Consider the following 24,126-nt stretch of genomic DNA (forward strand, 5'->3'; position numbering starts at 1 on the left):
AGGCTTCCAGTTGAAAAAGTATTTCAAATTGTCCCTTTGGTACTATGGATATTTTTATATCTTGAGACCAAGATACAGGATAAATAAATTTGCAGTGCTCTCTTCTACCTTCTCCTCTTCCTTGGGAAAAAGGTTAATGTGAAAGGGGAGGTGGAAAAGGAGAATCTGCAAGACATTTTTTCAGGCAGATCAATTTTGGGAAAAAGGAGAAATAGAAGTTGAGGATCTGGAAATAAATTACCCATACCAATTGTCCTTGGAAAGTCTTTACATATATTTGGGGATTCCTATAACTCAGGTTAAATACTGTTGTCTTAAATAATCCCAATATGGAGGGAGAAAAAAAAAAGAGTTATCTAAAAAAACCAGGAGTGACTGTAAAGCATTCCTCTACTGAACACAAAATATGAGACAATGGACAGGTGTGTAAATTTACCTGATACTAGACAGCAGCATGACCCTTGAATAATAATACCAGGAAAAGCAGAATCCAAGATGAGTTTAGAGGTGTGAAAAATAACCAAAAATCCCCAGAAGAATCTTTTCAAGGTCATGCTCTTACACAAGAACAAAAACAAAAAGACTCTGTTCAGGGAAAGATGATGTAATATTGAAAAGATAACAGAGAAAGCAGAACTAACATCTCTTTTTTTCTCTTCTCTCAGTAACTACCTTCAAATGGAAAGGTTAAAAGAGGAATGGTCGAGAGTGAAACTAAAGCCAAGGAAGGTAAGAAATAAGAGGAGATTTTAAAAACATTTAGTTATTTTAATAATGTATTTAATTTATTCCCAGATAAAGTATATCCTAAGATATTGAGAGAACTTGGGTTGTAATCATGCAACTAATGTTAAGTCTTAGAAAGTAATTTTATGGGGGTTGGGTGTGGTGGCTCACGCCTATAATCCCAGCACTTTGGGAGGCTGAGGCGGGCAGATCATGAGGTCAGGAGTTCGAGACCAGCCAGTCTGGTCAACATGGTGAAACCCCTGTCTCTACTAAAAATACAAAAATTAGCCAGGTGTGGTGGTGCATGCCTATAATCCTAGGTACTGGGGAGGCTGAGGCAAGAGAATCGCTTGAACCTGGGAGGTGGAGGTTGCAATGAGCTGAGATCGTGCAACTGCACTCCAGCCTGGGCACAGAGCAAGACTCCATCTCAAAAAAAAAAAAAAAAAAAAAAAAAAAAAAAAAAAAAAAGTAAGTAATTTTATGAACAGAAAATCAGCATAGATTCATTAAGAATCAATACTGTCAAACTAACCTTACATAAATCTAAGTAATAAAACTTAATAAACTCAACACCTAAGAACTCATTACTCAACTTAAGACCTAGGCTTTGTATCTTTTTTCACTAAACATTATATTGGAGCATTTCTCCTATGTCATTAAGTATTCTACTACACTATAATTTAAAAGATCCACATAGTGCCCAATTATATTAATATTTTCTAAGTTACTTAAGCAATTCATCTTGGTCAAGTCTAAACTGTTTCAAATTTTTGGCTTATAAAAATCATGCTGGCAAGCCAAGCACTGTGGCAGGTTCCATAGTCTCAGCTACTTGGGAAGCTGAGGCAGGAAGACTGCTTGTGCCCAGGAGTTTGTGGCGACAGTGAACTTAAGATTGAGGCTATGACTGAGCCTGTGAATAGCCACTGCAGTCTAGCCTGACCAACATATCGAGACATGGTCTCTCCCTCCCTTTTTTTTTTTTTTTTTTTCTGAGACAGGGGGTTTCTCTCTGTCACCCAGGCTGGAGTGCAGTGGTGCATTCTCAGGTCACTGCAACCTCCACCTCCCAGGCTCAGGCAATCTTCCTGCCTTAGCCTCCGAGTAGCTGGGACTACAGGTGTGCACCACCATGCTCAGCTTATTTTTTGTAGAGGCAGGGTTTCACCATGTTGCCCAGGCTGGTCTTGAGCTCCTGGGCTCAAGGGATCCACCCACCTCAGCCTCCCAAAGTGTTAGGATTACAGATGTAAGCCTGTCATTATTTTTTTTTAAATCATTCAGGAGTTATGATCATTTTACATAAAACTTTGTAAATTATTTTTAGAAATTTAGGTTAAATTCTCAGAAGAGGAATAAATGAATGAAAGGGCAAAACATTTCAAAAGTCTTTTAATAAGCACCACCAAAATTGTCTCTAGAAAGATGTACCTATGTATAGTCTCACCAACAATATATGAGTGCCTATTTTTCTAACTCTTATCAATAATGGAGGACTTTGGTAGAAAAACCCTTCTTTGGTAATTTTTTATTGTGGTAAATACACATAATACATATTTTACCACTTTAACCATGTTTAAGTGTATAATTCAGTGGCATTAAGTACATTCATAAGGTCGTACAACCGTCACTACTATCCATTTACAGAACTTTTTCATTATCCCAGTAGAAATTCTATACCCACTAAACAAAGAAAAAGTTAAAAATATTTCTTCAGTTTTGCCACTCTTTTGCTATATGTTCTTCAATCCCATCAGTAGTACTCTTCCCTCTTCCTAAGATATTGGAATTCGAATGAATTAGTCAGAATAGGAAAGGCTGTTCTGTGATAACAAACAATTCTAAAATCTTCTGGCTTAAACACTAGAGAAATTTATTTCTCACTCAAGTTACAAATTCTGTGCCAGTCAGTGAGTGTCTCTGCTTCACACAGTCTTTCAGAGTTCCAGGCTAATACAGGGTCCAAACATTTCCTAGATTTTCTATTGGGAACAGGGGGAGTTCATAGTTACAAAGGCAGGACAAGAACATACTGGAGAGCGTTGCACCAGAAATTAAATGCTTCGGCTTGAAAAATCACGCATTTCCCTTCCACTAGAGCCAGAAGAACACAGTTAAAATGAGTAACACAGCAGGGGCTAGAAACTCTATCCCTCCTTTGGGCCCTAGAAGAGAGAACTGGATATGGGTGAGTACCAGAAGTCTCTATATCTTCATTCACATCCACATTATATAAAGCTGGCTTCATAACTCCTTAGAAAGTTTTCTTTCTTTCCTTTCTTTCTTTTTTTTTTTTAAGACAGAGTTTCACACTTGTTGCCCAGGCTGGAGCGCAATGATGCGATCTCAGCTCACTGCAACCTCCGCCTCCCAGGTTCAAGCAATTCTCCTGCCTCAGCCTCCCGAGTAGCTAGGATTACAGGCACGTGCCACCACATGCGACTAATTTTTGTATTTTTAGTAGAGACGGGGTTTCATCATCTTGGCCAGGCTGGTTTCAAACTCCTGACCTCATCATCCACCCGCCTCAGCCTCCCAAAGTGCTGGGATTACAGGCATAAGCCACAGTGCCCTGTCCAAACTTTTATTTTCTATTAATGGAGATCACACATTAATGTTTCATTTTTACCCAAGAAATCCTGGAAAAAGAAGATAAAACAATTAATTTAGAAAAACAGTCATTTGACATAAGTGAAAAGTCACGTTTCACAGAGTGGTATGTAAACATCCTGTTGTAGCTAAACATGTTAAATTGCCATCTTTGGGCCTAGCTTTCTTAATAACTTCTACTTTTTGAAGTGGATGCGGATGTTTTCCAACAGCCTTGGACCCTCTGGTTTTCATGTGATTAGTCATGTCACAGAAGAAACCCCATGGTGGATGATAAATGTTAAAACTCTTTACAGGCCGGGCGCGGTGGCTCACGCCTGTAATCCCAGCACTTTGGGAGACCGAGGCAGGCGGATCACAAGGTCAGGAGATCGAGACCATCCTGGCTAACATGGTGAAACTCCATCTCTACTAAAAAAATACAAAAAAATTAGCCAGGCGTGGTGGTGGGTGCCTGTAGTCCCAGCTACTTGGGAGGCTGAGGTGGGAGAATGGCATGAACCCGGGAGGTGGAGCTTGCAGTGAGCCGAGATTGCACTACTGCACTCCAGCCTGAGCTGCAGAGCGAGACTCCGTCAAAAAAAAAAAAAAAAAAACACACACACACACACACAAAAACACAAAAAACTCTTTAAAAATTCATGAGCAGCTTTTTTGAGAAATGGGATATGAGTACTTCATTTTTCGTTAAATATACACTCTTTCCTTTAATGCATTTCTGCCAAAAGCTTTTGTTTTTGCAAAAAAAAAAAGTATTACCAAACCATAAAGCATTTTAATAGCTGTAGATTTGTATAATATAATAAAAGACAAATAGCTATAGCCTCTATGTGCTCTATGGCAGCTTTGCTCAGCCTCCATTTTCTTGTACATCTTACACTCAACCTGTAATTTTCTATGCTTCCTGTTGACCCTGCTGACTGGCCTGGCGACTTTGTTCATCATGCAGGTTACTGCCCGGGCCACTCTGAAACTAGTTGGTACACCAAAATAGCCAGCAAGATTAGCAGTATCAACTGCTTCTCCTCTGGCCAGTAATACTGGAAGGGGTAGCTGTCTCTACCTGATTGTATGTCAGAGAGCTTCATTTTATCAGCAAGTATCCTTCTTACCATTCTTAAAAATAAGTGTTGGTTACCTTGCTTCTGGAAACGTCAGAAAAAGAAAGATGGGTTGGCTGGATGTGGTGGCTCACACCTGTAATCCCAGCACTTTGGGAGGCTGAAGTGGGTGGATCACCTGAGGTCAGGAGTTGGAGACCAGCCTGACCAACATGGAGAAACCCCATCTCTACTAAAAATACAAAATTAGCTGGAGTGGTGGCACATGCCTGTAATCCCAGCTACTTGGGAGGCTGAGGCAGGAGAATCGCTTGAACCTGGGAGTCTGAGATCACGCCATTGCACTCCAGCCTGGGCAACAGAGTGAAACTCCATCTCAAAAAAAAAGGAGAAAAATGGGTTATCCTTGGTCATCTGTCAGATTATCCACGTGTTAAAGTGAGAACTCTGTTCACTGCACATGTGTCTCGCACACTACTAGATGAGACCATAGTAGGAGTTAAAAACAGAGTGATGGTCCAGCAAACCCATCCTGGCCTCTTTTTTTTTTTTTTTTTGAGACAGAGTCTCACTCTGTCACCCAGGCTGGAGTGCAGGGCTGCAATCTCAGCTCACTGCAACCTCCGCCTCCTGGATTCAAGCAATTCTCCTGCCTCAGCCTCCCAAGTAGTTGGGATTACAGGTACCCACCACCATGCCTGGCTATTTTTCTATTTTTAATAGAGATGGGGTTTTGCCATGTTGGCCAGGCTGGTGTTGAACTCCTGATCTCAAGTAATCTGTCCACCTTGGCCTCCCAAAGTGCTGGGATTACAGGCATGAGCCATGATGCCTGGCCTCTTTTTAAAAGCTTCTATGCATTATTTGTAGTAGAACCCCATTTTAAAATGAGAAATCCAGGCCAGGTGTGGTGGCTCATGCCTGTAATCTCAGCACTTTGGGAGGCTGAGGCAGGAAGATCACTTGGGCCCAGGAGTTCAAGGCTGCAGTGAACTATGATTATGCCATGATACTCCAGCCTGGGCAACAGAGGGAGACCTTGTCTCTTAAAACAAACAAACAAACACACACACAAAATCCAGGCGAAACAGACCAAACGAAGCGCACGCCAGGACAATAGGTATAAAGCAGACCAGTTCCAAACAAAAGAGGATTTAAGGTCATGCTACTTAGAACTAAATAATCTAAGATGATAACTTAATGACTTGTTTCTCCAGTGTGTGCCATGAACCACCAGGTTCCCCTTTTAGAATATAAATGGGAGTGTTCTGTTTTCTGTTCAATCTCAGCCAGATAATTGATTCTAAACACCCCATGACTTCCCTGAAGGTCTGTTTCCTTCTACTACCAATCTAGGAGTCTACTAATCTCTGGTTGCAAGGAAGAAACACCGATTCTGTCAACTTAAGCAAAAGGGTATTTTATTTGAAGCATATGGAGGCGTTAAGGAAGCCTTAAAGAACCAGCTTTGGAAGAAGCCTGGTAGCCTCCCCAGCAGCAGGTCTGTTTCAACACTCCTGGCTGGAAAAGATGAACTCTGTCTCTTCTGTCAGTGCTTTACTACGTTCAAAAGTCAAAGTCTTGGGAAAGTCTGGTTGGCCAAGCTTAGGTCACGTGCCCAGCCCTTGGCTGTGGCAGGTCTGAGAGGAAAGATTTATAGAAGGAATCTCTAGGGATCTCTCTGGATTCCCTAGCATGAGGCAGGCACAGGAATTTTACAAAGACTACATGTTATGTGGGAAAATGATTACCCCGGTGGAAATCATGGTAATGTTGGGAAGTGGGAATGAATGCTGGGCATTCCAAAATGCCAATGTCCATTATTTAGAGTAAAAACGATCATTTTAATGGCATCAAAGCACATAAACCCAGGATTCCTATTGAGTTAATATATGCTGATTTATTTTACTATTTTCTAATTGTTAAGTGGCTGCTGCATTCTTTTTTTCTTTCCTGCAACAAATAGCCTTAAGCATATACTTTTTTTTTTTTTTGAGATGGAGTCTTGCTCTGTTGCCCAGACTGGAGTGCAGTGGCACGATCTCGGCTCACTGCAACCTCTGCCTCCCGGGTTCAAGCGATTCTCCTACCTCAGCTTCCCAAATAGCTGGGATTACAGGCGTCCACCACCACACCTAGACTAATTTTTGTATTTTTAGTAGAGATGGGGTTGCACCATGTTTGCCAGGCTGGTCTTGAACTCCTGACCTCGTGATCCTCCCACCTCTGCCTCCCAAAGTGCTGGGATTATAGGTGTGAGCCACCACGCCCAGCCTTTTTTTAAAAAAATTGTATTTATTTATTTATTTATTGAGACGGAGTCTTTGTCACCCAGGCTACAGGTATGAGCCGCTGTGCCGGGCCAAGCATATACATTTAAAAGATTAATTTCTGCTGGGTGTGGTGGCTCACTCCCGTAATCCCAGCACTTTGGGAGGCCGAGGCAGGGGAATCACTTGAGGCCAGGAGTTTGAGACCAGCCTGGTCAACATGGTGAAATTTCGTCTCTATTAAAAATACAAAAATTAGCTGTGTGTGGTGGCACATACCTGTAATCCCAGCTACTCAGGAGGCTGAGGCAGGAGAATCACTTGACCCTGGGAGGCAGAGGTTGTAGTGAGCCCAGATCGTGTCACTGCACTCCAACCTGGGCAACGGGGCGAGACTCTGTCTCATAAATAAAAAACCTTTCCTTAGGGTAAATGGTCAGGTCTGAAATTACTGGGTCAAAGGATAAGTACACACATTTTTATATTTTTTCACTTTCTATTTTACTGAGGTGCCAGTGGACTCTGAGAGTGTGCCTCTAATAGTGGCAGGTTGAATTTCTGGTGGCTGGATATTTGCCTGGTTGAAAGTCACCTTCTGGAAACCTTTCTCTGGATCATAGAAGGGACGTTTGGAGTGCCGCGAAAAACATTCTCTTTAGAGCTCTTCTCTTTCTCTCCATCATTTAAAAAGTCTCAGTTGATACCTGAATAAAGCAAACTGCAAGGTTCCTGCTTTGGTCAGTTGATCACATGTCATAGGAAGGAGGGCAGCATTTGCCTCAGAGGTCTATGGGCAGTGAGGAATGCTTGCTGCTATATGCAGTGTGTGCTCAGATATTACTGTATGTGATCTACCCAGCTTCCTCCTCTCCATGCCAAGTCTCTCCAAAAGCTGGGGGCGGGAGAAGCAGTGATTGCACTAACAGGAGACTCCACCTGGGGCAGGTACTGGTTGTGTGCTTTGACCCCCCACATCTCCTTGAGCCAGGTTCTTCTACCTCCAAACTTGAAAAGATAGGAGTCCTAGATTTCCTCAGAGGATATGGATTTATTTTCTCCCTCCCTCCCTCCCCACCCTACCTCCCTTCCTTCCTCCTTTCCTTCCTTCCTTCTTGAGATAGTCTCACTCTGTCTCTCAGGCTGAAGTGCCTTGGCATGATCTCGGCTCACTGCAACCTCCGCCTCCCAGGTTCAGGTGATTCTCCTGCCTCAGCCTAAAGAGTAGCTGGGATTACAGGCACGTGCCACCACAGGTGTTTTTTTTTTTTTTAAATTTTTAGTAGAGGCGGGGTTTCACCATGTTGGCCAGGCTGGCCTCCAACTCCTGACCTCAAGTGATCCACCCGCCTCAGCCTTGAGAAGTGTTGGGATTACAGGCATGAGCCACGGCACCCAGCTGAGAAGATATGAATTTCAATGTGGGAGGACTGGAGAATCTCCCCCACATACCCACCCTCCCTCTTCCCCATCCCAGTTTCAGTAGGAACGCCCACTTCTCAACCAGGCTGTCAGGCGGGCTGGAGGAAGCAGCAGTGTGCTTTGTTTTAGAATTATCCTCTTGTCAGCTTATTCTGCATGGCTAGAGTATACCAGATTGTAAACGCTTGAGATGAGGGACTATTTCGCCTTAGCACTTGCTTACCACAGTGCTTTCCCCACCCTGTGTACTCAATCAATATTTGCCGACCAAATATCCCTAGTTAAGTGTACTAGTTCTAAAACTTCCTTGAGGTCCTAAACTCTTCCAAGCTTTGATGCCCAGAAGTACTGGAAAAGGTGAGCTCTCCTGAGAAAAAAAGCAGCGAAGCCCGAAGCCCACGCTCAGTGTTCTCAAGGATAGAAGCAGGGCTGGTGCTGAGCAGGTAGGATGGGCCCTCACTCCCTCTTCAGCCTCATCTCAGCCCATAGTGCTCCCACCACATGGCCGCAGTTTCAGTTACTTGTACTGGTTCTTCCACAAAGCCTCCTCTGGGAACGCTTCTTCCCTCTGCACATCACATCCACTTCACCTCCGTCCATTCACTCCTGGTGCTTCAGATTTCAGCTCAGTTGTCACATCCTCACTGACATCTCAGAATAGGCCAAAGGCCCCTGAAGAGCAGGCTTCTTCCTAGTGCTTACCAGAGATTTCACTTGACATTTATATTTGCAATGATTTATTTTCTTTCACTCTGATTGGAGGATATTAGTCCATGAGATCATGAATCATGCTAGGTTTTTGTTTGTTTGTTTTTGCTATTGCTGTCCCAGTTCTAGCATAGTACCTGGCACATAATGGGTGCTCAGTAAATGCTGGAGGCACAAATAGTAGTTTCTTTTTTTTTTTTTTTTGGAGACGGAGTCTTGCTCTGTCGCCCAGTCTGGAGTATAGTGGCCATGCTCTTGGCTCACTGCAACCTCTGCCTCCCAGGTTCAAGCAATTCTCCTGCCTCAGCCTCCCAAGCAGCTGGGATTACAGGCGCATGCCACCACACTCAGCTAATTTCTGTATTTTTAGTAGAGACGGGGTTTCACCACATTGGCCAGGCTGGTCTTGAACTCCTGACCTCGTGATCCACCCGCCTCAGCCTCCCAAAGTGCGGGGATTACAGGCAAGAGCCACCACACCCAGCACAAGTAGTAGTTTCTGCACACCACACTACACTGGTGCACCCACTGCAATCCTGGAATATACAGAGATCCTGGGGTGACTCTCAGCAGAGCGTACCCAGCTTAGTGTTCATAGCATAGCCTTTCTCAAATTTCATTACTCAGACTGCTAGTCACAAACTCTCAATAGGGGTGGTGTGAAGAAAAAGGTTCTTTTAAAAATATAGGTGTAATTAAAATGTCAAACACATTTGGACCATTATTATTATTCTGTGAGACAATATGTCTTTAAGGAAAGGGTATGGCTGGGCACAGTGACTCACGCGTGTAATCCCAGCACTTTGGGAGGCAGAGGTGGGTGGATCACCTGAGGTCAGGAGTTCAAGGCCAGCCTGGCCAACAGTCTCTACTAAAAATACAAAAATTAGCTGAGCATGATGGCGCATGCCTGTAATCCCAGCTACTTGGGAGGCTGAGGCGGAAAAATCACTTGACCCCGGGAGGGAGGCGAGGGTTGCAGTGAGCCAAGATAGCGCCATGGCACTCCAGCCTGCGTGACAGAGGGAGACTCCATCTCAAAAAAAAAAAAGAAAGAAAAGGTTATTAGAGGAAGATGAGTGACATAAAGGGGGAGATGAAGGAGTCCTTTATTCTTCCTTCATTATGCTTTCTTTTTAAGCGTGCGGTTCAGTGGCATTAAGTATATTCACATTGTTGTACAAGCATCACCATTATACTTTTATAGGTTACCAGTTCACAAACTCGTTGTGTAGTATCCTCATATCTTGTTGGATCAGCCTGCCCCATGCTCAAAGGTGACCCCTTAATGGCCCAAGCTACTTGGCATTACCCCCATCTTGGGCTCAGTGATCGAGTGGCAGGCCTCCAGGTCCAAGGGACTCAGGGAATGGCAGTCTCTTGAAATGCTTTGATTCCCAGATTAAAGTAGTTGTGATAAGGGAGCAACTTTCTAGCTCAGGAAGGGGTATTGTCTCACCTGTAGGTGAGTCTGTAAATGTTGATGCTATTTGGTTCTCATGAAAGAAGCTTTCCGGAGGCTGAAGTCAATTCCAAGAAGGCAGGCAGAGCCAAGAGAATCACAGAGAAATGGAGCTGGAATGCTGATAACTGCTTCAGAAGCTTCAACTGCCTCACTGTGGAGGTTTTCAGTGATGTGTTTCAATAATTTCTTAAGTTATTTTGGCATTTTTGTTTCTTTTTGTGTTTTGTTTTTAATACTTGTGAGAGAAAGCAGCTTTACACAGTCTGCAAGAGACCCGAAGAATTATTTTAAATTTCTTCTATTTACATAATTTAGTTTTTTGCATAGCTGTAATTATATACCTCACTCACAAAGGTGTCAGCCTGCAGCAGAGACTGCTAGGTTCCTGCTCAAAATCTCCTATCCCTTTTCTCTTTGTAGGAAAATACATTTCACTTATGTACCTGGGAAAAAGACCACATTTTTCATCTTCCCTTTGCAGTGAGGTGTGGCCATTTGATTAAGATCTGATCAATGAGATAAAAAATAAAATGTTGTGTGAGATGCACAGGAATGCTGAGAAAAGAAGCTGATTCAGTGGGGTCAGGGGCCCTTCTATCTTTTCCCTTCTTTCCTCCCAGAAGGACCTCTAGGAGCCATCTTGTACCATGAGGTGACATTGAGGATGGAAGCCGGTGCTTCCTTGGGGACTCTGGAATCATGGACTCCTTTTTATGAGAGAAAGGGAAATATAAACCCCTTATGGTTTAAAAACCAGTGATTTTGGATTTTCTGTTATAATGTGTCTGAACCTAATTCTGACTCACAACCTGAAACATATCCAAGGATTCAGTAGACCCATATTTAACTTTACAGGTAGGTACTCTGTGAGTCATCACAACACAAAAACTACAGTATCATATGCAGCGGAACCTACATCAAAGGAAGGTTTCCTATATGTTAACCTCTATTTCATGTAGACTGAAACTTGACCAGCTTGCATTGATTCAAATCCCTAACTAATCCAAGCACTGAGTAAAGCATAAAAATGCCATTTGGGTGTCAGTGCCTACCTGACTTAGGGACTTGAATGTCTCCCAGGCATCTCAAACTTCATGAGTTTACACTGAAACACATCCTTCCATCCCAGTCATCACCAACACTGCCATGCCAGCTTCTTACCTCATGTTATCCTTTCAGTAAGTGGCATATCCATCCACCTAACTTACCATGCCACGAGCCTGGGGGCCATCGCTGACCCCTTCTTCCTCATTTCCAATATCCAGGCTATTGTCAAGTCCCAGAATCTCCTTCTAAAATATATTTCATTTCTGTCTATTTCTCGCTGTCTCCTTGAAGGGTCACCTTGGAGGGTTGAGCTATTCCATTTCTCGCCCAGACAACTCCAACCACCTTCTGTCTGGATTTCCATTCTCCACACAGCAGCTAGAGAGAAAACACAATCCGGATCATTTTACTACATGCATAAAACTCTTCAAAGGCTCGCAACAGCATTGGGATACAGTCCCAAATCCTAAATAAGACTTAGAGGCTCTGTACCATCTGACCCTGCCTATCCTTCACCACCCAGCATTGTTGTGAGCCAGTCTCTCTCACTGGGCTTCAGCCGCCTGACCTGTTCATCTCTTGAATGTGCCATCTCAGGGGCCTGCACAGGCTGGTCCCATGTCTGTACTACTCTGTTCCTACCTCTATTTAACAGTTAACTCCTACTGATATTCCTGGTCATTGATTAAATTATCATTTTCATATCACTTCCTCAATGAGGCCTTCCTTGACCCATCCCCAATCTCTATCAGGTGTTCCAATTATAACCTCTCACACACCCTTCGACTTTAACTGCATGGTGCTTTAATTTTCAATTGGATATATATGTGTGTGATTTTTTTCTTTTTTTCTGGGATGAGGTCAGTCTCCCCCCGAGATCAAAAGCACAGTGAGGACTGTTTTGTGTGCTGCTGCATCACAAGCACCTAATATGGTGCCTAATACATATAAATGATCAGTAAATATTTGTGGGGATAATTGATTAATTAAGATGAAACCTGGAAACTCAGTAGCATCTGCTTTTGTGGCCACTTTTCTTGAGTTCTGTCTTACATGGTTTAAAACTATGATTTAAGGGCTCTCCTGCCCCGAAAATCTTTCCTACATTGATGGAATGTAATCTGACTCCTCCTCTCCCTCATCCCTCTCTTCAGCCCAACCTCCACACCTCCTTCTTCCTTTAGTCTCATCATTATCATAATTTTCAGCAGGCACTTTACAAACACAATTTCATTAAATCTTCTCAAGCAACCTGCAGCTGCAATGTCATCATCTCCATTTCACTGATGGTAAGTCTGAGGTTTACAGAAAATTACCTTTGCTAAGGTTGCACAACAAGTAGTAAAGCTGGAGCTGGAACTCCTAAATATCTATCTTTCCACTGTCCACTGTACAGAGATTTCTCTTCAGTTAGTTATACTTATTCATTCCACACTTACTGATCACTTGTACCAGACACTGCATAGGCATAGCTGAATAAAACAAAATTAATCAGGCCCCTCCACTCATGGTGATTACTGTGGACCTATTTGGTAATGAATTAAGATTCATATTCACTAGCTCTTTAACACTGGGTGTACATGTGTGTGAAGTGATAAGTAATATTTTTTATGATGTTTTGACATTGTTTTAAACAACTTTTTTTTCCTCCAAGTATCTAAAGAACAGGGCACACTGAACAAACCAGAGTTTTTACAGCTTGAAGTCTAATGTGGTAAAGAAGGAGAAGCAGTTCTAGAGTAGTTCATCTTAAAACATTTTTTTATTGATATATATGTCACAGACCAAAAGAAATCCACCAATTTAACACATACAATTAAGTGATTTTGAGTATATTCAGAATTGTGCAACCATTACCAAAATTTAAATTTAAATTGTTTTTGGCCAGGCTCAGCGGCTCACTCCCGTAACTCCAGCACTTTGGGAGACCAAGGTGGGAGCATCATGTGAACTCAGGAGTTTGAGAAAAGCCTGGGCAACATAGTGAGACCCTATCTCTATAAAAAATAAAAATATTAATAATTTTCATCACCCTGAAAATAAACTCCTGACTACATATACCCTCCACTCTATCCCCCAGTCTCTAGCAACCACTAATCTTTCTGCCTCTATAGATTTACCTGTTTTGAACATTTCATATAAATGGATAGTATTATATATGGCCTTTTGCAGCTGTGTTCTTTTACTTAGCATAACGTTTTCATCGTTCATTGTGCCATAGCACCTGTCAGTACTTCATTCCTTTTTATTGTAGATTAATATTTCATTTTATGGACATAAACATTTTGTGCATCCATTACACAGCCGATGAAGGACATTTTGGTTGATTCTACTTTTTGGCTATTACGAATAATGCTGCTATGAATATTTGTGCGTAACTATTTGCGTGGACATATATTTTCATTTCTTTTGGGTATATATCTAAGAGTGGACTTGCTGGGTCACATGGTAACCTCCATGTTGAATACTGAAGAAGTGTCAGCAGCCCATCTATGAGAAAAAGTTTGGGTTTCTGTTCTGAGGATTGAGTGTGGTCAGTGTTTGGCTGTTTCGCAAGGCCCTCATTTTTGTTTACACTCCTTCTCTGCTTGTCTTCCCCTTTATTTGCCTCTTTTATTCTCTTTTCTGTAGACTCCAGTCTCCTGCTGGTTTTAGTAGGAACTGAAGCTTTCACCGCCTAAAAGTTATTTGTAAAACACTTTGAACTCTCTGGAGGATGGACATTAGAGTAATAATGTTTATCTGCGGGTTAGGCACTCCTGGTGCTGTTTTGTAACAAAAGGGCTTATTGAGTAGGAGGCTTATTTAACTTGTTCCGGAGGGCTACCCTCCTACAACATGCCGTCCAAACAGATTCTTAATTACCCAGCTGAAAGTCTGAACATCTTGAGGAATTACTTTGAAGTTTCTCGTTAATATTACCATCACATTATGTAAGTCTACATTGCGAGTTTGTAGATGTATGGAGTTTCTAGCGGGTGCCCGGCACATAATAATTGCTTAATAAATTGCGATTATGAAAAGTTACTCTAATGAACTATTAGTGGTTTTTTTTAAGAAATACTTTTTTTTTTTGAGACATTGTCTCGCTCTGTCGCCCAGGCTGGAGTGCAGTGGCATGATCACGACTCACTGCAACCTCCGCCTCCTGGGTTCAAGCGATTCTCCTGCCTCAGCTGGGACTACAGGCACGCGCCACCGCACCTGGGTAATTTTTGTATTTTAAGTAGAGAGGGGGTTTCACCATGTTAGCCAGGCTGGTCTCCAAGTCCTGACCTCAGGTGATCCACCCGCCTCCGTCTCCCAAACTGTTGGGATTATAGGCGTGAGCCACCGCGTCTGGCTTAAGGTATACATTTCAATACTTTAAAATGCCTTAACTTTTTTTTGGGACACACTGGAGTTGTTTCAGAACACATAAAATAGGCTTTTTGAGGGCACTGACATAAATTCTCATTGATGTCACCCCCACGCGGTGAAAACCACACGTTACCTGGCATGTTTTCCGGTGGTTATTTTTAGAATAATAAAGATCGTCTCTACCTACCCCAGCAAATTTAATGTGCTGAACACAACAGAAACAACTTTTCTGTGGTTTAGCCAGCCCTCTCCCTTCACCTAAGTCATTTAGTGCGGATACGTAGAGAAGTGTAATAGCGGCTGCTGGGCCACCAAGAAAACGTTCTTGCCATTGTAAGGCTTCGATCTCAAGCAGAGATTTACCATGCATCTCACTTTAAACTGGGAAAGGAGCCAGGATAAGGAAAAGAGCCCCATGTGCGAGTTCGTTCCCAGATCGGGGTTGGGGGGCGTCCCAGGATAAATGAGATAAGTTAATCATCTCCTCCTGCAAGGCAGCCGCTTCAGAGTTATGTCGCCCGCCTGCGGGGACTAACGACTGCAATTAAGACGCTCCTTCTCGGTCCCGGTCGGGTTCCGTGCAGCGGGGAGCCGATTGTGAGTCACCCCGGCCCTGGGAGCCCAAGCAAAGGGGAGGGGCGCGCGCCCGTGGTGGAGGGGAGCCGCGGGGCGAAATTCTAGCCCCAGGACGCCTCGGAAGGAAGAGGAGGGGCGGCTGCACGTGGGGAAGAGAAGGAAGAGGCGTCCAGGGAAGGGAAGGGAGGAAGAAAGAAGGCGGAGGAAAGAGAAGGGGGCGAGCGGGAGCGCGGGCCCGGGCGGGTGGCGCCTCGGGGAGTGTCTGCCGCGCGGGGGCCGGGCCGGGCGGGGCGGGGCCGCGGGCGCTCAGAGCTCGGCTGGGGCTGCCGGGATTGGGGCGCCGCAGCTCGCGCTGGTCTCGGTGGCAGCTCCTACGCGCCGCAGGACTCGGCTCTACGGGACATGTCTGTGCCGCGCTCGCCGCGCGCCCGGGCCTGCTAGCTCCTCCGGGCTCCCTGAACGCGCGGGGCCGCACCTGGCAGCGGCCTCGGAGCTCGGCTCGGGCAGGAGCGCGAGGCCGTGCGCACCGCGCAGCGACCGCTGCAGTCATGGGGCTGCAGCCCCTGGAGTTCAGCGACTGCTACCTCGACAGCCCGTGGTTCCGGGAGAGGATCCGCGCTCACGAAGCGGAACTCGAGAGGACCAACAAGTTCATCAAAGAGCTCATCAAGGACGGGAAGAACCTCATCGCTGCGACCAAAAGTAAGAGGGAACGCGGGCGCGGACGGGCTGCGGCGTGGCGAGGCGGGGAGGAGCCTCTCTCGGCAGGAGGCGGAGGGTCTCGTGTCCGGGGCCAGCAGTCAGAGGAATGGGGAATTCATTCCGGACCAGCCCAGCTCTCTCGGAACCCCGGGGGGGTCCCTGGAGTCATTCCTCCTCGAGGCAGCGCGGCGAGTCCCCATTCCCGCCCCTGCGGCTCTGCGGCGGCGGGAACGAGCTGCCTGCGGGCCCCGCCTGGCCGCCGCCGAACACCCCTCGCTGACTGCCCGCTCCGCTAGACCGACCCTACGCACTCCTGGCCCGGAGTCCGGTTTCATTGCTGCCTAAAGCTACTCACAATCTCCTTCAAAACCGAGGCATCTAGTTTTGTTTTGTGACTTATCAAAAGAAATTTCCTGGGGATTCTTTGAAACCCTGCGGGGGTGTTGCGTTTTCCAGAGTCCCCTTAAGCTTCACCTTTTCCCTCTCATTGTCTGATCTTCCCCGACAGTCCTGTTCCAGGTCCTTCACGTGCCAAACCAGAAAGTCCACCTGGCTTTATGCTGCTTCCGCACATTCCTCCTCTCCCGTGCTGAGGAGGGTTCAAAGATTGGGGTTTGGAAGGGTGAGCTGACAGCCTGCCCTCTAGCCCAGGCGGGCACTGCTTGCAAATAGGGAATTCCACCCCGGTTAGGCTTGGTGCCTTCCTCCCCTGAACTTCTGTCTCTTAAACTCTGAAGAAGACACGAGATACAGGAGAGTTAACTGTATTTTAGTGTAGTTGAGGAGAGTCTTTCTAGGAGAGAAGGGGCCAAAATTCGTGCAGAAATACTGAGTTAGTGATGCTGCTGGAAAATGGGGCGGAATTAGCTCCAGTGAGGAGCTGGGTAGCCTGACCATCCCTTGGATCCATAACCCCTTCGGAGGATGGCGGTGAATGTCCCCTTTTCCCGTTTAAAAGACCTGCCCATACAGCAGACAGGGACTTGGGCAGTATCCAGCCTTGAGGGGCTGGGTTCTTAGGGCCTTCATCCCTCACCTAGATTCTCAGTTCAGTAATTCTCAGCCTGAGGTATTCGTCCCTTGTACATTTGTTTGTAGATACCACCTCTGGGGAAAATCCCCCATCTCACTGTTCTCCAGACCGCGCCCCGCCCCATTTTTCATTAAGGGCGATTAAAACATATTGATCATACTGTCTCGGGCACCCAGCATGGTGTCTGGTACAGTAAATATGCATTTAATGAATAAGTTGAAGTACATTTCTGTGGGAAGAATTTAGTGAGCCATCCCTGTAATTTTGGAAGCAAGTCACTCAACTTCTCTGGATGATCTCCAAGGTTCCTTTTGGTTCTCTGACCTCTTTGGTGTTGCAAAATCAGGATTGGGACTCACTTAGGGTTTTTTTGTTTTGTTTTTAAGTCTCTGCTGCTTGAATCAGAAATGGGACTCTGGGACATGTGACAAGTGGGCTTATTTGGTTGAGGGCTCTCCAGGCCCTTGGCGTCTGGTATGTGTGTTAGGTGGGAAGTAGGGGGGCGCTATGCATATGGAGGAGTGAGCATAGAAAGGAGGAGTTGGGGGCGGGGGTGCAGAGGGAACACGAGAATGAGGACTGAGGACTCTTTCTGTAACTTGATGTTAACCAGAGTCAGTGGCCGGGGGAATGTACCTTCTCTCTCATTGGTTGTAGTAGTTCCCTCTGGAGCTAGAGAGATGTGGAGAGAGGCAGAGGGCAAAGCCAGTTTGGCCACTGGTGGAAAGCTATTTCTGTGACTGCATATTAGCTTTCCTGCCATCAAGACACATGCATTAGGTTCCAGCAGCAGCCAGTGCATCTGGGGGGCCAGATGTCAGTCTTCCTCCAGACTGTAGACTTTCTTGAATTTGTGAATTGATATCTTACTCATTTTGATTCTCGTCCTTTAGCACAAGAAACATAACTTGTAATCATGCTTTGAGAGTAATTGGGAAGTGTCTTTTTTTCCTCGTTATGTTCATTAAGAATTTATGTTTAAATTCTTTCTCAGAAGGTGACAGGAACACAGCTGTAGTTCACATGCCTTTTCCCGCGTGCTCCCTAAAGTTTACTTCTAGTTCCTATCAAAGACTAAGAGCCTTGGACTAAAGTCGGGGGACCTGAGTTTAATTCTTCTTCACTGGGTAGGGCGTGGCCGTAGGAAAATTGAGCAGATCTTACTCTTTTGCGTCCAGCTTCCCCTCTCTACCTCTTAGGGGAACTAATAAGGTTCTGCAGCATTTGAAAATGGCTTGATGAGGTTATTTGAAATTGTAGTCTACGTAAATGGTTCATCTAACCAGTTGAGCTTTTGTATAACATCAGAGAGTCAAGGGATGACATTGGGTGGAGGACCTACAGAAAGAATAAAACCCACTAGGTCAGATTGTTTATATTTCCAGATATTTTACATTTTGTTTTACAAAAATGGCCTTTTGAGCATTTTGAGAATTGTGTATTTAAGTGATTTCTGTTTTTAATTGCCCTGCAAAATGTCTCCTGTTTGCATTACATTCTTGGAAGATTTCAATATGTAATTTTGTTGTCTTGATGCTTTGAAGTCTTCCATAAATATTTAGAGTTTTGAGGCCTATGCGACCTGAGGCTTACTGCTGAGTTAAAATTAGATAGCAATCCGCAAATATTTAGCACCTACAATTTGCTAAATACTGGAATTAGATACAGATTTATAATGGGGTAGAGGCCCTTGCCCTTGAGTTTATCGTCCTGTAGTTGAAATTACTTCAATCTAAGAAACATTTTTGAACTCTTTCCTGCACTGTGCTAAATTCTTGAAATAAAGGATATAGACACATACCTGTGACAAGGTTAAAAATTTAGTGACAAGTATTCTAACTTTTCCAGGGACAAGGGTTTGTATGTTAGAGTGGAGGAGGTTTGTGAAAGTTTTGGAACTCACTGGTGATAAGGAGTAGAGCCTTATCATATTGGAAACCAGAAGAAACCAGAACACTCGCAGTGTTTGAAGAGACTAGTTTGGCTGGAGTGGTGGTTTTTCAGGGAGTAGTAGACTGGGATGGATGGAGAGGTCAGTTTTAGATTGTGGAGGGCCATAAAAACAAGGTTAGGAGTGTGGACTTTATCTTGTGGAGAGTTACTTGAAGGCTTTTCAGCAGAAGCCTGACATAATAGCAAAGAGATGGTTTAGAGACAGTATTGCACATTTTTGTGTAGGGTGAAGTTGGAGATAGCACTGGGGGTGGGGAGGAACTCCAGAGAGAAGAGCCAGTCATTTTAGTGGTAGATTTGGAGATTATTCACTCAATTCAATGAATTCTTTGTTCAAATGGCTTTTTTAGTTTTCTTTTTAAAGTACTTTCTTTTCTTAAAATAACCAGTGTCTTCTTTCAATGCAATTTAAACTTTTGTAAGCCTTTGTGATGTCTATGTAGTTTCAGTTGCTTATGATTCGTACAGGTAGATAACAAGTTGCCAGAAACAGCAATAAACCATGTATGCTTTTCTCATAAATTTTACGTTAGGCAGTCTTGAGAAAATGTATCTTGTTCTTTAGAGAAAATTTTTTAAAACAAATAGTCCTTGCAGTTATTAAGCACTAATACAGTGATATAAAATGCTCTGTAGTAAACTTAAATTGTCTAGCTCTGTGTGTGTGTGTGTGTGTGTGTGTGTGTGTGTGTGTGTGTGTGCGCGTCTGTGAAGCTGAAGGGGCTCTCATTAGTGAGTCTGCTGTTACTAAACAGGCATGGAAAAGGATGTAAATGACCTTGTTAGTGGCAGAGCCAGGACAAGAATTTAGGTCTTCCAGACTTGGTTTTGGTACTTCTCGCCTCGGCATTTTAATGGTTTTTGCTTTGTTCCTCTTAGGAAAAACGTAAAAGTTCCCTTTGGCTGTCTTTATGTTTACTCTTTCAGAGAAATATTCTTTTGGGGAAATTTCTTAAGTTGCCATCACATTAAACCTACTGAGATTCGGAAGACTAAAAATAATTTTCCTATTTTGTAAACTTGAGCCTTGGTTTCCTTTTTTTTTTGTAAAATGGGACTGATACAGAAAGCCTTGAGGAATAAATAAAATAGTGTGAAAGTGTTTTTGAAACCCAAATGTAAAATGGTTGTGTAGACACTACTGCTGGTTCAGCCAACATTCCTTTTCCCCTCTGACAATCCAGATTTCATTCAAGTGTCTGCATCCTTTTCAGATGACTCAGGGGAAGGCATTTCAGGGTAATTCCGATTAATCTAACTCAGTGGTTCCCAATCCTAGCTGCTCAATAAAATCACCTGGGGGAACTGTTAGAGCAGTCAGGGTTAAGAAACTATAAGTCAGTTATGATAAACCCATTTTCTGGGTTGGTAATTATTATAAGAATGAGGTTGTATCCCAGTTCTGGCCAAGGAGACATGACAGGAAGTCTTCTGGATACTTCAGGGAGACGTTTCCTTTTGTCAAGATGAAGAAAGATGGTTTTCTACTTTTCTGTGTTCTCTCATGATGCCTGGAACTGCTACCCACTATCTTGGGCCTGAGAGTAAGTGGCATAGTGCGCTAACCGAATTTGGGTTCTTGATGCTGTTGGGAGACCTGTGGGTTTTTCTGTGCTTTGAATGTCTTGTTAAATGATATAAGACAGTTTTGAGTTGGGTTTTCTGCTACTTAATGCCCTAGGTTTTTTATTTATTTATTATTATCTTTTAGATTTTTAAAATTTTGAGACATGAGTCTCACCTTGTCGCCTAGGCTGGAATGCAGTGGCGCAATCTTGGCTCAGGGCAACCTCCGTCTCCCGGGTTCAAGTGATTCTTGTGCCTCAGCCTCCCAAGTAGCTGGGATTACAGGCACGTGCCACCATGCCCAGCTAATTTTTGTACTTTTTTTTTTTTTTTTTTTGTAAAGACAAGGTTTCACCATGTTTGGTCATGAACTCCTGGCCTCATGTGATCCGTCCACCTCGGTCTCCCGAAGTGCTGAGATTACAGATGTCAGCCACTGCGTCCGGCCTTAATGGCCTAATTTTGATAAAGTGGTGTAATTGTAAATTTTGTGATTATGCTCCCATCAAGTGGAATTGAGAGATACAGAAAATAAAATGCTATTTTAAAAAGTTAATAAGTTGCAGTATAATTTTTTCCCAAATGGAAAGGAGTACTCATACACATTCTTTGCCTTGAAGAAGTTACCATAGAGCTCCTACAATTTGGGGCGTCACCCGGGATAAGTCAAACTGTCACTTGGGGTTTTATTACAGTGGCTGGTCTCCAGTGTGAATGTAGACTGGCTGTGAAAATAATTACAATCAGACTTGAGCCAGGGTGGGGACCCAGACAGGCTTGAAAAGCTTGAAATGCTTTACTCACTGCAGGTGGTCTTTGACTCCATTTAGAGTTGTTCCTATTTAGAGCCTCCCACCAGGCCACCAGCTGAGCCATGTTTATTTAGAATAGATTTTTTACTAGCCAGTCAGCAATCTAATGTTCTCAGTGTCTTTTTGTCACATTGCCTTTCTCTGTCCTCCCGTCTGCTGGGGTTCCTTTGACCAGCTCCTTGTTGCTGTTTTTTGTTTTTGAGGGGACTAGGGTACATTGTAGACTTTTGGATAAAGAATACACAGAGGAGGGTATTTTTGTGTTTAATCTTTAAAATAGCTGATGGAATATAATATAGAAGATTAAGAGCATAAGCTGAGGTACTAGCCTGGCTGGGTTCATACCTAAGCTCAACCAACTGCTGACGGGATCCTTGCTCAAGCTGCTTAGCTTTTCTGTATCTGCGTTCTCGTCAATAAAATAGAAATTATAATACGACCTACTATATTGGATTAAAAGTAGGATTTGTTAATACACGTAAAGCATTTAGTATAAGTGCTCAAAGGTTAACAATTATGATGACATATCTAAATTACAGGCATACATTTTAATATTAAGGCCCTGTTCTTGCCCCAAAATAGCTGTTCTGCACCCTAGACCAGGTATCTAACCTTTTAGTGTTTATTACCCCTAACAGTATATTTCTCCAAAGCACCATTACCAGTGACCAAGAAGAGAGACAAAATTGTCAAACCCTGGAAAGGCTTCCAAATTTTGATTGTAGTTCAGGATGCTGGAAAATCTTGAAAACACATTGGTGGCTGGGCTCAGTGGCTCACACGTCTATAATCCCAGCACTTTGGGAGGCCGAGGCGGGTGGATCACTTGAGGTCAGGAGCTCAAGACTGTCTGGAGAACATGGTGAAACCCCATCTCTACTAAAAATACAAAAAAAATACTAGCCGGGTATGGTGGCAGGCACCTGCAATCCTAGCTTCTTGGGAGGCCAAGGCAGGAGAGTTGCTTGAATCCAGGAGACGGAGGTTGCAGTGAGCTGAAATCACGCCATTGCACTCCATCCTGGGCAACAGAGCGAGACTCCATCTCGAAAAAAAGAAAAAAGAAAAAACATTGGCAAATCAGAGCTCAGTGGTATCTTGGGAAAATATTTTCTAGAATTTATTTTTGATTCACAAAGATTTGAAGATGAAGTAGAATGTGTTGCTAAGGTCATTGCAAATCTAGTGAGCAATCTACAGTCGAGGTTCAGGCAGTCAGCAGCAGGCCTTTCCTCCAAGGGACTGATAAGGAAGACTTGATGACAGAATTCAGCCCAAGGTATTGACATGACAATGTAAGTGACTGCAATCATCAGATACTTTAAATTACAGAGATAGTTTTTGAGGATGTGAACTCAAAATTAGGGTTTCCAGCATCTGACATGCTGGAAATCCTAACAGCTTGTATTTGCTATGGTAAATTCACAATAAAAGAAGACAGCCAGAGACATCCCTAAGAGGGATTTTCCTAAGAGCTGTTAGGTAATCCTGTTCCCTACAGCAGAATCCTCAAAGTGCTCTGGACAAATTCCTAAAGAAGCTGTTTTGAATTGTGACTTCAATAGCTGTTTATCACTTCATATTTTGGGCTTTTTTTTTTTTTGACGGAGTTTTGCTTTTGTTGCCCAGGCTGGAGTGCAATGGCGTGATCTCGACTCACTGCAACCTCTGCCTCTCAGGTTCAAGCGATTCTCCTGCCTCAGCCTCCCAAGTAGCTGGGATTACAGGCGCCTGCCACCACACCGGGCTAATTTTTGTGTTTTTTGTAGAGACGGGGTTTCACCACGTTGGCCAGGCTGGTCTTGAACTCCTGACATCAGGTGATCCAGCTGCCTCGGCCTCCAAAAGTCCTGGGAATACAGACGTGAGCCACTGCGTCTGGCCTTACTGGGTTGCTTTTTTTTTTTTTTTTTTGAGACAGAGTCTTGTTCTGTTGCCCAGGCTGGAGTGCAGTGGTGCGATCTTGGCTCACTGCAACCTCCGCCTCCCAGGTTCAAGCAAGTCTCCTTCCTCAGCCTCAGCTACACACCCTGTAGCTAGGATTACAGGTGTGTGCCACCAGGCCTGGCTAATTTTTGTATTTTTTGTAGAGATGGAGTTTCACCATGTTGGCCAGGCTGGTCCTGAACTCCTGACCTCAGTGAATTCAGAGAGATTAGTAGCTTGTCTAAATCACAATTTGTCATTGGTGGAGCTGGAATGTGAACCTGGGTTTGTCTAACTCCAAAACCCTGAACCACAATAATGATCTGTCTCTGTAAAGGGGTGTAACTGTGGTCTTCTGCTAGGGAAGTGATGATCAATCTTGATTATCTAGAGTGTGTGTACATTTGATCTAGTTAGAATATTCTTTTTACCTTAGTATTATGACTGATTTAAATTTTGTTAAATTTTAAGACCCCTCTGGGGTCATTATTGTAATTTAAACTGATTGCTAATTTGTATTATGAGTACAGTATAGACATTCCAAGGTTGGGTTGATTTAGGATCCATTACAAGACACAGACCTCCACTCTGTCTGTCTCTCTCAATCTCCACCTTCCTCTTTTCCTCCCCATTCCTTGTCCTACCTTTCAGTAGAGTAACTTTTAACTTATTCTTTTAGTATTAGGCTTGTTTTTTCCTTTAAAAAGTTTGAGATACTTTAGAAATATAAAAAGATAGTCTCACAATAAACATGCATTTGTTTTCCCCCCTCCCCCCAGCTTAATGAAAGCATCTTGTATACCCATTCTTCTCCCCAAGGGGTAGGACCTATCTCAGATCTGGTGTTTATTATTCCTAGGCATTTTGATACAGTTGGGCACATCCA

The 24,126-nt window shown here is 43.8% G+C and overlaps 1 protein-coding gene across 4 annotated transcripts in view; it reads left to right on the plus strand.

The window, feature by feature from the left end:
* ARHGAP10 (Rho GTPase activating protein 10) overlaps window positions 1-24,126 on the plus strand; it is a 364,968-nt gene that overhangs the window by 864 nt on the left and 339,978 nt on the right. For 2 of the 4 annotated variants that reach the window (XM_055276075.2, XM_055276076.2), the window contains exon 1: window positions 15,562-15,950. In XM_055276075.2, coding sequence (XP_055132050.1) covers window positions 15,797-15,950 — 154 coding nt within the window. In that variant the 5' untranslated portion in view covers window positions 15,562-15,796. Of the gene's footprint in view, window positions 1-665; window positions 730-15,554; window positions 15,951-24,126 lie in introns of those variants that run through there. The other 2 variants (XM_055276077.2, XM_055276078.2) reach the window with 2 other exon arrangements.

The sequence above is a fragment of the Symphalangus syndactylus genome, chromosome 4 (genome assembly GCF_028878055.3).
Source record: "Symphalangus syndactylus isolate Jambi chromosome 4, NHGRI_mSymSyn1-v2.1_pri, whole genome shotgun sequence".
Taxonomy (NCBI): domain Eukaryota; kingdom Metazoa; phylum Chordata; class Mammalia; order Primates; family Hylobatidae; genus Symphalangus; species Symphalangus syndactylus.